We start from the raw sequence: 14,259 nt of genomic DNA, 5'->3' as shown, positions 1-14,259 counted from the left end.
CCACTGTGAAGACCACTGGTAGAAATCATTGCCCTTGTTTGTGCTGAGCATCTATGAATGTTGACCTATAAAAATGAATAAACGGAAGGCAGAAAGGAAAGCTCAGGCTTGAATGGCAGACAGATAGACCATCGTGTTTTCTTTCTTTGCTCTCTAGAAGTCCACCTGGACCCCTGCAGAACGTGGTGTCCCGTCGCAGACTGTCAGACAGTGTGCCCCGTCGCAACAAGTGACCCAGGACAGCCCGTGCTGGTGGAGTGCCCTTCCTGCCACCTGAAGTTCTGCTCGTGCTGCAAGGATGCTTGGCATGCAGAAGTCTCCTGCAGGGACAGTCAGCCCGGCATCCTGCCAACAGAGCATGGGTAAGAAAGGAAGCTTAATCTTTGGGATCATTCACCTGTGTTCTTAGAAATCTGTTGCTTGGAGAGAGAGTCATATTGTGATGAAGCGTCTAGGTGAGTTCTTTACCTGCAAGGCTTTCATGAGACGTGTCTCAGAATGGGTATGTTATCCACTAAGAATCACCAAATCAGCAGGTCTAAAGGCATTTTAGTTAATTACCCCCGAACAGCCTTCCGGGTACAGCTAGAGTTAGTCTCTATGAGTTTTGATTTCTCTTTAGGTAGGAGGCTGCGGTCCCCTGTTCTCTGTACGTAGGAAGTCACAGCTTTTGTCCACAGCCGTTTGCCTAGGTACCATGACTGCCTACAATTGATACACCTCATTCTTGCTTGTGAAGAGGTGCAGAAATGATTTTCTTAGCTGACTCAATTGCCAGCTCGTGGGGTGTGCCAGTCATATTAAAAGAAACAGCAATAGATGCAACAGCCCTTCAGGGTAGTATGCTGCTAAAATTCATGCTTACTAGAGGAAAAGAGCTTATCTTTCGATATTTTATGCTCTGAAAAAAAACAATAATGAGGTTGAGAATTTGCTATGATGACAAGCAATTCACTCTGTACCTTGCAGGACAGAGGGTATTTATGGCAGCGGCAGGGCCCAGAGTCAGAGAACTTTGTGTTTGATCCCTTTCTTTGCTGGAGGCTGCGGCTGTTTTGCATCAGCAAGAACAGAAATAGCAGTGTTGTCCGGTTGGCTTAATCACTCAGCATCCTTCAAGTATGGAGGGCCATTCTCCAGGAACAGAAATGCTACTTGGTGTGATGCTCTGCTTGAGTCTCAGGCCACACACACCAAGAGGAGAAAAAGAGCTAGCACACGTGGCAGGCATGTGCCCACTTCGCCAGTACCTGCTACATTTTCACTGCCACCCAGCAAGGTCTCCGGGAATCACAGGACAGTGTGAAGATCCCAGAGGAGAGACAGAGCTCTGACATTGCCACTGGTATCTTTGTGATTTTATGCAAGTCACTCAGCCTCTATGAGCCTGAAAGTGAAAAAGTGAAAGTCACTCAGTCGTATCTGACTCTTTGAGACCCCATGGACTCTACACTCCATGGAATTCTCCAGGCCAGAATACTGAAGTGGGTAGCCATTCCCTTCTCCAGGACATCTTCCCAACCCAGGGATTGAAGTCTGTCGCTCTATTAAAAAAAAGAAAATGGGAGGAGTGAAAACGGTGGCTGTCCCACTGCTTTATAGGGTTATTGTGAGCACGGAATCCAATCACAGGTTTGGCCACGCTTTGTGAACCTGATACCTTCACGTGCTGAGTGGTGGTTTTGATGAATAGTAGCTAAAATGCAATCCAGGCCTGGCTCACCCAGGCCTCCCTCCACCAGTTCTACTTATTTTCTCTGGCCCTTGAGCCTGTAAGCTTTGCTGGCCTGTTTATCTATCTGAATCAGGTCTTTTCAATGATATAGGATATTTATTTGAAAGTATTGATGATTGACTCCCTCTCATCCCCATCTGTTTATTTGCACAGATCATTGTATAGATGGTCTCTGCCCCTTTTGGATCCTGAGCTGGTTTTTCCACTGCGTGGCAGACTTCTTGTACTTTTTAGTCAGACAGCGTGTGCTCAGAGAATGAAAGACTAATTTGGCAAAACAATGGATTCAATCAGCTATGGAAAATAGAATTATGTAATTCACTCAAAGCTAAAGATAAATAAATTAAGCTTCTTTGTTTTGAGTTATCTGAACAAGGAATAATCTGCATTGCGCCTGTTTTTACCCCCACCCTGTTCCTGGGACAAGAAGTTAAGTACAGACAGCAACGAGTTCACTCCCTACCTATCAGGAGCCCTGAGAATTCAGTGGGTGACCACAGCGTTGAGTCTAGAAGAGCATCATTCAGCTGTTTAATTATATTCAGCCCACTTTACCCATAGCTCTGGTTGGTGATGTACATCTTGTGGTCCTTAAATTAAAAAAAAAAAAATCACTCAGCATTCTTGATCCTTACCCTATAATTTCTCATTCATTTCTTTTCTAGGACGCTCTTTGGGATGGAGGCAGAAGCCCCCATTAAGCAGTGCCCCGTGTGCCGGGTTTATATTGAGCGCAACGAAGGCTGCGCTCAGATGATGTGTAAGAACTGCAAACACACGTTTTGCTGGTACTGCCTTCAGAACCTGGACGTGAGTGCAGCCCAGAAGAGTCTCCCCGCGCATCCTCCTCTATCCTGCATCTATGCAACAGCCCATATCTGATGGACTTCGCTTTTAAAATATTGAACCTGTTTTGTATTTTTTTTTTTTCCTGCCAAAGAAATTTATTTTTCCTTAATGAGACATCCTGAGCCTGTACTTCACATACCTCTCTCTGATTACTTTAAGTGTGTCGTCCTACCTTTTGTTTTAGGGACATTTCCAGCTTTGGGAGCATGGTCTCATTCTGTTGTACAAAGGACTATTAGTGTGGTAGTTTGCTTTTGCTCTTGTAACCAGTTACCACAGACTTGTGGCCTAAAGCAACACAGATGTGTTATCATTAGTTCTGTCCGTTGGTCGTCTGACATGGGTCTCCCTGGATTAAAATCAAGTTGTCCTTGGGACCTGGTGACTCGTGAAGAGGATCTATTTCTTTGCCTGTTTCAGTTGCTAGAGGCTGCCTACATTCCTTGGCTATGGCCCCTTTTTCCATCTTTAGAGGCGACAGCATCACATCTTTCTGAGCCTTCTTCCAAGGTCTTAGCTTCCAGAGTCATTCTCTCTGACAACAGCTGGGAAAACGTCTCTGCCTTTAAGGAACCATGTAATTAGATTGTGCCCTTCTGGATAACAAGGGCTAACCTCCCCGCCTCCTCCCCCCACCTCCGCCCCCGTCTCAAGGTCTTTAATCACACTGGCAAAATCCCTTCGCCATGTAAGGTAACACATTCACACGTTTTGGGGAATAGGCCATTGGCATCTTTAGGGGAGATCCCCTGAGTAGAAAATGGCAACCCACTCCAGTGTTCTTGCCTGGAAAACTCCATGGCCAGAAGAGCCTGGTGGGCTACAGTCCATGGGGTCTCAAAGAACATGAACTGAGCAACTCGGCCCAGCACAGCACATCTTTTGGGGAGCAGTTATTCTGCCTATCACAATTAGATTGCTTTTTTTCTTCTTGGAATTAAGGAGAAAAGCCATTCAGATCAGTGGTGTCTCTTAATTACTATCTCATTCATTAGCGTGACAACAAGATTGTTACCACTCTCTCAGGGTTCCCTTCCCACATAAGGGATCTGGTCTAATTATTCTTTTCCCCCACTGTTCATGAGGTTTGTCTTCTCAAGTTCAGGTGCAGTTCCATTCAGTCCAGTGTTGAGGCTAATGGTAACTTCAGAGTTAAAAGGTAATGTGAAGAATTGGTGAGAATCCTGTTGTTTTCAATTCTAGTGTTTTACAGTTTGCAGTGACATTAGATATTCCCTATTTTGGTCCCATTAGATCCCATTAGATATTCCCTATTTTGGCAGTTTGTTTATAGTTATTCCCTATTTTGGCAATTTGGACCTTTAAAATATGTTCGTATCAGTGTAAGCCCTCAGTCACAGTTGGATGGGTGGCTATTCTTTTAGAAATTTTTTGTTGTGAAAGTGAAAGTCACTCAGTTGTGTCTGACTCTTTGTGCCCCGTGGACTATACAGTCCATGGAATTCTCCAGGCCAGAATACTGGAGTGGGTAGCCTTTCCCTTCTCCAGGGGATCTTCCCAACCTTGGGATCGAACCCAGGTCTCTCGCATCGCAGGCGGCTTCTTTACCAGCTGAGCCTCAAGGGAAGCCCTTTAATTGCTTTGTTTGCTTCAATTCGATTTGTGTCAGTCTTTAGTATTATACATACTCAGTGAGTGCGGTTAACATGGCCTGCATCTTGGCCACCACATGCCTGGTTTTTAACTGAAAATAAGATAAGTTATTTAGGCTGACATCTGTAGGTAAGAATCTTAATCAGCTTGATGTCAGGGTTTCAGGAAGGCATATGCATTGGGGAGGAGAAATTTGACCTTTTAGACTCTGGAATCTTCATGACTCGGGTTGACAGACAGGTTTTCATTCTATTAAAAAATGTGGCTTATTATAACCCCTTGAATTACAATTAAGTTTGAGTTACAGTGATGTTTGATATTTGAGACCTCTCCTAATTCCAAACGAGTGATACTCTGGATGAGGGTATGACTCATGATTGTGTATCCCTCATGCTTTACAAATGAAACAAATCCCTTTTTTTCCCTTCAGGTTTAACCAGCATATTAATAGGATTCACATCCATGAGGAGGTTGAGCCCATGAGGTTCTCTTTAGGAGGCAAGAGCCTAGGGGAATAAATATGTGTGCCAGATCGCTCCATCCTTTGGCTGAAATGTGTTTTGGTAATGGTGTTGCAAAGAACACAGTGTTCTGTCACTTGTCCAGGTGAAATGGTACAGGCGTAAGATTGCTAGATACACAGCATCTTTTTCTGGTCACTGTGTTTTGAGGTCTCATTTTCTTGGCTTTTAGCCAGGGACCATTGGCTTGCGGGTCACGATGTTTTTCTGTAGACAAGTGTTCCATGTCAGATGATGGTGTTGGTCTTTGTTTATAGGGAAGTTTTAGAGCGTCGGTCTAGGGGAAGGGGGATTGTCCACAAGCCAAGCCTGAGACCAACACCAGAAAGAGTGATTTTGAGTTTGCTGGGGGAGTTGGGTGTGTTCCCGCCTTGATTCTCATCTCCACTGTTTCAGAGGATGAGATAGTCTTCATCCTCTGCTTTGGGATCCTCAGAGACTTATCCCCTTCGGTTCTATCTTCTCTCTCCTATGACTTCAGCTTCCATTCCCTGCTCTCTAACCTACCCACGGCTTCAGTTATGTCCCATTTAAAAACAAGTAACACTTTTCTCAAACCTGCATCTTTCCCTTGCTGCCATTGTGTTTCTCTCCTTCCTTTAGAAGCTAAGCCTCAAAAGAGCATAATCACCTCTAGCTGTTGACACTCCAGTCATTGCAGGGACTCAGATAGCCTCCTGGTCACCACCCTGACTGTGTTCTCTCAAGGCTTTGAGAGATTCCTTTTGGGTAAAATCCAATGGATACTTTAGTCTTCACCTCGCCTGGATTCTCCACTGCCTTTGACATCTTGATCACCTCTGTTCCAGTGAGACCATCTCCTCTGATTTCCTTTCTTCATTTCTGGCCACTGCTCAATTTCCTTTCCAGGTTCTTCCTTGGTCTACTCTTTTGTTTTCTCCCAAATTCATGTAGAATAGTCACTTTATTAGTCAACGTTATTCAGAGAGACAGAACCAATAGGATAGATAGGTGGGTAGATAGATAGATTGATTCTTGGGGATTTAGTATAAGGTATTTGTTCACATGGTAATGGAGGCTGAGAAGTCCCATGAGCAGCTGTCTGTGAGCTGGTTGACCCAGGAAAACCAGTGGTGTCCTTCAAGGCTCAGAGAGCAAGAGAACAATATTGTATATTCCAGTTCAAGTCTGAATGCCTGAGAAACAGAAGTGCCAAGGGCAGGAGAAGATCAGTATTCTAGCTGAAGTCATCAGGGAGACAGGAATTCCCCTTGACCTGCTCTTAAATATGTGTGTTCAATAGCCTCTCCCTGGGTAATCTCATCTACTTCTGTGGATTCTTCGGCCCAAGGACACTGCTTCCCGTGTCTTCTCCCCAGAATCCAGATTTGTGTAATCAGCTGCCTTTTGAACATCACTGCTTGCATGTCTCAAGTTCAACACGTCCAAACTGTGGCCGTCATCTTCCCATGTTATCACTTCAGCAAAGTCACTGCCTCCTATCCAGTGCTTCCCCCTCACCTGGGGTTTCTTCTCCCTGTTTCCCCATCCTGTCAGTCACCTACATAATTCTGCATGACTATTTACCTCTCGTCTGTCTCAGCCATTGGCATCTTATCTAAGCTGGTTTACGACAGAGCCTTTTCGCTGTCTCATTCAAGGTCCTTTCATTCCATACTGCACTTCTACTAGAGTTACCTTTCAAAGATAATCAGTCAGGTCATTAATCTTCTTTAGAATCAATAAAGAGTCTCAGAGACTATAATCTGTTTTCACGCAATGATTTATAAAACTACCGAGTATCATCTAAGAATTGTCACTCGGGAGTTCTTAGAGGCCATCATTAATTTTATCCACTGAGGTGATTTGATAGGGTTAGTACCCATCTCTCTATTCAAAAACTGTGTGTTTACCAAAACCTTTCTCTTTGTTTTTTTTCAGAATGACATTTTCCTCAGACACTATGACAAAGGGCCGTGTAGAAATAAGCTTGGCCACTCAAGAGCCTCAGTGATGTGGAACCGAACACAGGTACCCTGACCTTAAAAGGAGCATAAGAGAAGCCAGACTTTGAATGGGTTGAAAAGCCTACCTACTCAGTTTCCCCCCTTTATTCCCTTCTTACTCATCCAAGCCTGAGAGGTTCTGGGGAACTTCTGGGCGTGAAGTTAATCCGTGAGCCCAATCTCCTAGAGGAGAAGTGGAGTCAGGGTGACAGAGCAGATAAGAATCAGGTTGGCCAAAATGTTCATTCAGGTGTTTTTTTAATACCTTATGGAAAAAACCCCAGCAGAATAAAGGCAAAGGTGAAGGCTCGTTCCTCCTTTAAAAACTGGTAGAAAGAATTCCCTAGAGCCCTTTGAGACATGTTTGCGATGAAAGGCAGAGGTCTTAAAAATCCCATGAGCTGTGTGGGGCTTGGAAGCCTCTGTACATACTATTGTGTGTTTACGTCGTAGGTTCAAAGGGAGTCCTGATTTATTTTTAAGAGTTTTTCATGTTCCTTTTGAGGGAGTTGGTGTTCATAGCCTAGTAACCATTATTAACATCCCTCTGAGGATGTTAACATTTCCTCTGAGACTGTTGAGGAAACACTTAGAGAGGCAGCCAACACCAACAGTTCGTGATCCCACTGAGCTTGTGCCAGAGCCTGAGTTGGCATTTGGTTTGTCCTTGGTGTCTCCGTGGTTTATATCCAGTTCAGACCATTGCTGGGCACTGGATGGAAGGTCTCATAATTGTAACTGCTTCACATGCCTGAGATGGTGTCTTAGTTCAAACCGCTGTAACAAATGACCATAGAATGGAAGACTCAAACCACAAATTTATTTCTCGTGGTTCTGACGACTGAAAGTCTGAGATTCAGGTGCCAGTGTTGTTGGGTTCCGATGAGGACACTCTTTGTGGCTTATAGATGGCAGTCTTCTCACTGTGTCCTCACATGGCAGAGAGTAGAGGACAAACCAGCTCTCTTGTGTGTCTTCTTATAAGGGCGCTAATCCCATCATGAGGACTCCACCCTGATGTCCTAATTACTTACCAAGGTTCCCATTTCCACACATCATCCTCCTCTTAGGGATTAGAGTTTCAATTTGTGAAATTTTGGCAGGGAGCAAGAATAGTCCACAGCTGATGGTGGAGTATACACATAGAAAGACTGAAGTGCTGAAATAGGCATTTCTTCTACACTTCCAGGTGGTCGGGATTCTCGTGGGGTTGGGCATCATCGCCTTGGTGACTTCGCCCTTGCTGCTTCTGGCTTCCCCGTGCATCATCTGTTGTGTCTGCAAGTCCTGCCGGGGCAAGAAGAAAAAGCACGACCCATCCACAACCTAAAGATCTCAGTTCGTGTCCATGTGCCGCAGGTGTCTGGGTTATACATGACTGCAGTGATAAAGCCCCACTTAATGAACTCACCTCCTCCTCCCTGCCAAACTTTGGAAGTGCCTCTGTGTCCAGACTTTGAACTCACCTGCCCACCTTTGGCATCCGTAAAGGCCAAGCGCTCATGTGTGTGTTCCTGTGTAAAGAGAACCCGGGTTCAACAGTCCAGACTGTGTCTGTGGAGTGAGTTGAGAAGCTCTGGGTTGATGAGAAACTAACGCATCATCATGTTATCATTCAAAGGCTTCCCCAGTGGACTGTTCAACTTCCAGCCAAATCCGTGGAGCCTGGACGAACACTCGGTATAATAAATGTGCTGCCAACCATGACGACACACACTCTCAGTGAGAAGCCAGAGTCTGTCCTGGGTTGATTTGACCATCACAAGAAGCATGAGGAAAACCTCCTGTAGGAGGGGAAGAATAAGACTGTTTAAGGGGAAATTCTTGTAAGAATTGTTATTCTTATAAGAATTATAAGAGGGCCGCTTATCTTGGGAGTTGATATGGTAGTTCTGCCAGTTACTGGGCGTACTGATTTCGCCAGTAAGTTGGCAGAAACACAATAGGTTTCTCCTCTGTGATCTCAGCTTCAAGCCAGAGCGACTACTATGCCAAGGGAGTTGGCCCTTCCCAGGAAAAGGGCTGCAGCAGGTGAAACCATCTGGTCTAATTTAGCATCTCTCCCCTGAGTGATCAACTTTGCCTCCAGCCAGTAGCGGTGGTCTGCAGGATTGTTTAATATGAAGTTTGGGTAAAGTGGCAGAGATTCAAAATTGTCATCATAGGTATCAGGCACCTTTCTTGAGCTCTCTGTTCATGTGCCCAACAGATTTAGAATTGGACCTACAAGTACACACCAAGAGTGAATATTAAAGTCATAGATATATCCAGAATCTATGTAACTTGCCGCTTAACTAAAGTTTGAATCCATTGGGCATGAATGGATATCTCCAATAGTACACACAAAATACGTGTTTACTTGAAACCCATTCTGTCTTCTGGGACTAATATGGTTTATTATAAATCAACTTAATTTTTTTTGCATATTATATATGTAAATTTTGGTTACAAGTGCATTAAGTTACCCAAAGGTTTCGACTCATAACTCTTAAAGCAGTACTCAGTACAATGTGCCATGTCAGTTTGTAAAACACAGATTGATATTCAAATTGTTGGTGTATTTTCGAACACAGTTCAGTGCAGGCCTATTCCCAGCAAAGTTTTGCTCTTTCAGCCTCTGTTCGATCTGAGTACCTTTTGTATGAACAGGGCACTGATACAACAACAAAAAATATCTGAGAAACAAAATGTCCTTGCTTTCTATATCTTTAACACTTTGTATCACCTCATGGTGGCTTATTTTTCCTGTTGTACCATCAGTCAGATTTTGAATAAACGAGTTTTGAAAAGACAGTACCTTTTACTATAATTGCCATTAGCAAAGTAGCCTGGTACTTCATGAGAACCATATTAAATATTAGTGGACGGCTCTTTCTGAAGCTCGGAGTACCACATCGGGACCTGGGATATTTTCTGAGGTCACTGGATAACTAGACTATTATATTGCTGCTATCCCTGACCTATTATTATAGAATGATGCTTTGCCTATGTAAGGGGTTGTATTCTAAGTGGGGATGTGTATATTAAGGAACTTTAATTCACAAGTACATATTGATATCCGATGTATGTATAACACATCTGTTGGTTGTGTACATTTTTATTTACAGTTTGTATAGAACATAGATGAGAACTCTGGGAAAACTTTTGAATGGCAACCTACCCCAAACTATTTTTAATCATTCATTAGAGGTTTCTCAATAGTGTCTTTATTTTCCTTTGAAACTATAAATACTTCAGAAAAAAAAACCAGTATCTTCTTCTATCACTGTGTTTCGTACTAGTATAAATATAAATGGACATAGATTTGAATACTTTTCTTTGTCTTACACTGCCTCATTATAGTACAGGGCATTTACAACTGCTCAGGGGATCACAGGGACTCAACTGAAACTGAATTTTTGTATCAAGAATGTCAGTCATGGCAATGTACTCCCCCACATTAATACACTCTCCAAGCTTGGATCCACGAAGAATCTTTAAACAGGGGCTGATTTCACATAACCTGAAGTGCTACACTATCAGAAGCAGAGCTCTGGAATTTGAAGAAAAGGTGGAAGAAAGCATTAATGCTGTTTCCTTGGCAAATTGAAGGAATATGTCTTCTCACAGAAATACTATGAAAGAATTAGCTTACTTTTTTGTGGGGAGTGGGGAGTGTTTTTGTCCAATAGATTTAAAATAACTGGATTTAAGTTTTTAAATGTTGAAAAGTGCCTGAAAATGGGTGATTTCTTCCTTAAATCGCTCAGCGGTTTGGCTTGTGTGAGACTGTCAGAATCAACAGGAACGGGTTGGTTGGTTAACCTAAATATATCTCTGTTGCATCAGAGGGCAAGCTGCAAGCCAGTCTAGAGATTGTGTTTATAATGGGGAAAGCTGACAACTTTGATAACAGAATGATGCTTTCATTTTGTATAACTGGCCAGAGAAAGGGTTGAATCTTGTCTCCTTCCTGTTTGTCAGCTCTGTCCTTTCCTAGTGATTCTCTGTCTCTTCTAGGAAGAAGTATGGGTCTATTTAATGATATTTAGATGTCGTGGCAAAAATCTCTTTGTGTTTGGAGTAGTGTAGTCCATTTGAAACAGAAATTCAAAAAATCCTTCACTGCATTGTCATCTGGAAGGAATAACTCAGCATCCAGGTGAGGTAGGGAGGTGAAGAAGAAAACCATATGGAAGCAAATTTTAGAACCTTAGGCATCCTATTTGTTCATGCCATGGATGTTTACTCCTGACTTGAAATTGCTAGTTTGAAAGAGGCCTTTGAAAAAACAAAACAATTTACAGTATAAATTTTCTTGTAGCTGGCATCACAGAAATCTTACCTGTTCAGGTTTGAAAATCTATGTTGGTTTGAATGTTAATCACTGTTTCTTAGAACCCCAAATTGTCTCTTAAAAAGGATACAGAATCTAAATGTGTATTACTTTAGCCTCCCCTACACAGTGCTTTTAAAAAACTGTCTGTTCATAAATGGATACCTTCATGTATATAGAATGTGTGTATATGTGTGGTTTGAAAGAGTTTCAGAATGCCTTAGATGAATGACATTTTATAAAACTGTTACAGTGGATATCTATAGGCTATTACATCTCTGTTGATTCATGATCCAAAAAGTTTTGTTCTGTATTTAAGAAATTGTTGTTGTGTTATATTTTTCCAAGTATGTGAAAGGAAAATACCTGGCCTCTCTGGCCCCAATAAATGTGGAGCAGGAAATCAAATGTGTTATTTTTTGTTATGGTGTGTAGCTCTAGACACGTTCAGTTTTATCGTGAAGGAGCCAACTGGGTCACTATTAAATCTCAAGTCTGGGAATTCAAAAAAGTAACTTCTGTAATACCATATGTGGAAGTAACTCTTGCTACCTTTTTTCTTAAAAGAAGTGAGAGCAAGTGTGATGCCTTCACTCATTGCAGACTTTATTATTTTATTTTACTGGAGGAAAATTGCTTTACAGTATTGTGTTGGCCTCTGCCATAGTGAAAGTCACTCAGCTGTGTCCGACTCTTTGCGACCCCATGGACTGTGTCCATGGAATTCTCCAGGCCAGAATACTGGAGTGGGTAGCCATTCCTTTCTCTAGGGGATCTTCCCAACCCAGGGACTGAACCCAGGTCTCCCACATTGTGGGTGGATTCTTTACCAGCCGAGCCACAAGGGAAGCCCAAGAATACTTGGGCTTGGTACTTGGGCTTGGGAAGCCCAAGAATACTTGGAGTGGGTACCCTATCCCTTCTCCAGGAGATCTTCCTGACCCAGGAATCAAACTGGGGTCTCCTGCATTGGAGGCAGATTCTTTACCAGCTGAGCTATGAGGGAAGCCTCTGCCATACATCACCATAAATCAGCCACAGGTATACATATGTCCCCTCCCTCCTTCCAGAACCCCCCTTCCATCCTACCCCATCCTACTCCTCTAGGTCACAGAACACTGGGTGGGGCTTCCTGTGTCAACACAGCAAATTCCCACTAGCTATCTGTTTTAAATATGGTGATGTATACGTTTCCATACTTTCTCAATTCATCTCACTCCTTCCCTCACTGTGTTCATGAGTCTGTTTTCTATGTCTGCGATCCCTGTTGCAGACTTTCTTGTTGTGTGTGTGATATTCCACACTGCCAATGCACAGGCACTGATTACTGTCCAGAAAAATAACCAAAATAATTTAGGTCTTTGATGATCCTGATAAAAAATGCTGCCAGGCATCAGAGCTATTAGTTCTGTTAAATTTGTGCTGGGCTCTGTGCACTTTTTCTAACCTTCTAAAAGTCTGTTAGAAGTATGTGTTTTCTTGTTATAATTTTTTAAAGAAAGGATTTACATGTGGAGGGTTAACTTCAGGTTGTTTCCATTTGATTAGTATTCAAGGCAGGACTAGCTAGCCTGAAGTTGAATGCCAGAACTTGTGTCTCTGCAAAACTGGAAGCTCACATTCTTATACTGGTGTTGATGCTTTTTATTGAATGTTATTTGCTTCTCATACAATATCTGAGCTGGTAAAGGATCCATCTGCCAATGCAGGAGAGGCAAGAGACATGGGTTCAATTCCCGTGTTGGGAAGATCCCCTGGAGTAGGAAAGAGGAGTCTGGTAGGCTATAGTCCATCGGGTCACAAAGAATTGGACTGTGTGTGAGTGACTGAGCACACACACACACACACACACACAAAATACCTGAGTACAGAGGTTTACAATTGACTTATAATTCAAATTTCATTTTCTAAACATTCAGCTTGGAGGAAATCAATAAGATCACTTAAAAACACTTTTGGGTTATGATTTCTTAATTTGCTTAATCGTCTCCTAAAACGTGAACATTATTTCCTTTTTAAAATGTCCTTATTATTTCCTGAACTTGAATTTGCATTCCCAAAGAATTATTGAATGAACCCTTTTTTACAGCAGTGATTTTAATTAACCCCCTAACCAGCAAATTCATTGCAATGTAAATTATGAATCAAGTGAGTTAGGAGGAGAATTATAATAAGGTTTTCCTGTAATTCAATTATTTTCATTTGTTAGATAATCTAGTTTTTTAGACCCTAAAGATAGCATCCAGTTCTACATTATGAGAAAAAAATTAATTTCTTTGAATAATTTAATAGCAATTACAGTATGTTTTATTTCTATATTTTTGCATATGCTTTCTAAAGAACTTTTGAGAACAGTATTATGAAATAAATGGAGCAGATATTGGATCTACTTCATAGAGAAAGCAATGGTTTTGTGTTCCTGTCCTGCCAGGGGTCATACTACTGATAAGTGGCCGTTAGAAAAAGAATGTCAGAGGAGCTCCCTGTTGGCCTAGTGGTTAGGATCCTGGGCTTTCATTGCTGCAGTCTGGGTTCGATCCCTGGTTGGGGAACCGAGAGCCTGTAAGCAGTGTGACCAAAAAAGAATGGCAGACTCCTTGCAAGTTGTTTAATGTTCCTTCTTCAGTTGGTAATTCTGAGCTTGCATTTACTCTGAAGTCTGTGAGTCCCAAGAGCATGTCCTCGTCTTCCAATTATCTGTATCAGTGGAATTTAACTGTTAAAGAGAATTTATTAGAGTCTGTGTTCTGTTGTGTCTGACAGCATATCTAGGGCAAAGAGCCACCCCCTGAGATCAACCCGTCACTCCTTGGGGTTCAATGAGAGGAGAAGAGCAGGAGACAGGAGGCGAATGGTGATTCCTTAGAGAAAGAATGCAATGGCATGTATCTGACTTGCTAATATTGGAACTAGAATTATATAGCTGGGTCCATGTGCTTATTCCAAAAGCCAAAGTGTTTACCTCTTCCCCACAAATACAAGGTACATTGTCATCAGTTCCTTTTAATGTTTACAATCAAGACTCAAAAGTGATTAAGTCAGATCCAGATCTTTCCCTATTAACATTATTAACTTGTACTCTAAAGTGGATTTGTAGCCTAGCATTAAATAAATCAATCGATGGACAGTTTCAAAAGCAAGAAAAGGAGCTCTAAAGAAATTAATGAATTTCAGAGCTATGTAAAGAAGTGCTTTGAATTTCATTTTCTGCATAAAGTTTGTCTTTCAGTTTTGTCAATTTTCCTTTTTTATGTGTAT

General features: G+C 42.2%; 1 protein-coding gene across 6 annotated transcripts in view; it reads left to right on the top strand.

Moving 5' to 3' along the window:
- Positions 1 to 11,409, top strand: part of RNF144B (ring finger protein 144B) — a 141,669-nt gene extending 130,260 nt beyond the window's left edge. For all 6 annotated transcript variants that reach the window (XM_043908441.1, XM_043908438.1, XM_043908440.1 and 3 more), the window contains 4 exons: positions 158 to 362; positions 2,401 to 2,545; positions 6,622 to 6,711; positions 7,876 to 11,409. In XM_043908441.1, the coding sequence (XP_043764376.1) occupies positions 158 to 362; positions 2,401 to 2,545; positions 6,622 to 6,711; positions 7,876 to 8,016 (581 nt within the window). In that variant the 3' untranslated portion in view covers positions 8,017 to 11,409. The remainder of the gene's footprint in view (positions 1 to 157; positions 363 to 2,400; positions 2,546 to 6,621; positions 6,712 to 7,875) is intronic.
- The last annotated feature ends 2,850 nt before the right edge of the window (positions 11,410 to 14,259 follow it).

Source organism: Cervus elaphus, chromosome 7 (genome assembly GCF_910594005.1).
Source record: "Cervus elaphus chromosome 7, mCerEla1.1, whole genome shotgun sequence".
Lineage (NCBI taxonomy): Eukaryota > Metazoa > Chordata > Mammalia > Artiodactyla > Cervidae > Cervus > Cervus elaphus.
Note: the sequence above shows the minus strand (reverse complement) of the source record. Positions and strands in the feature narration are given on the sequence as shown.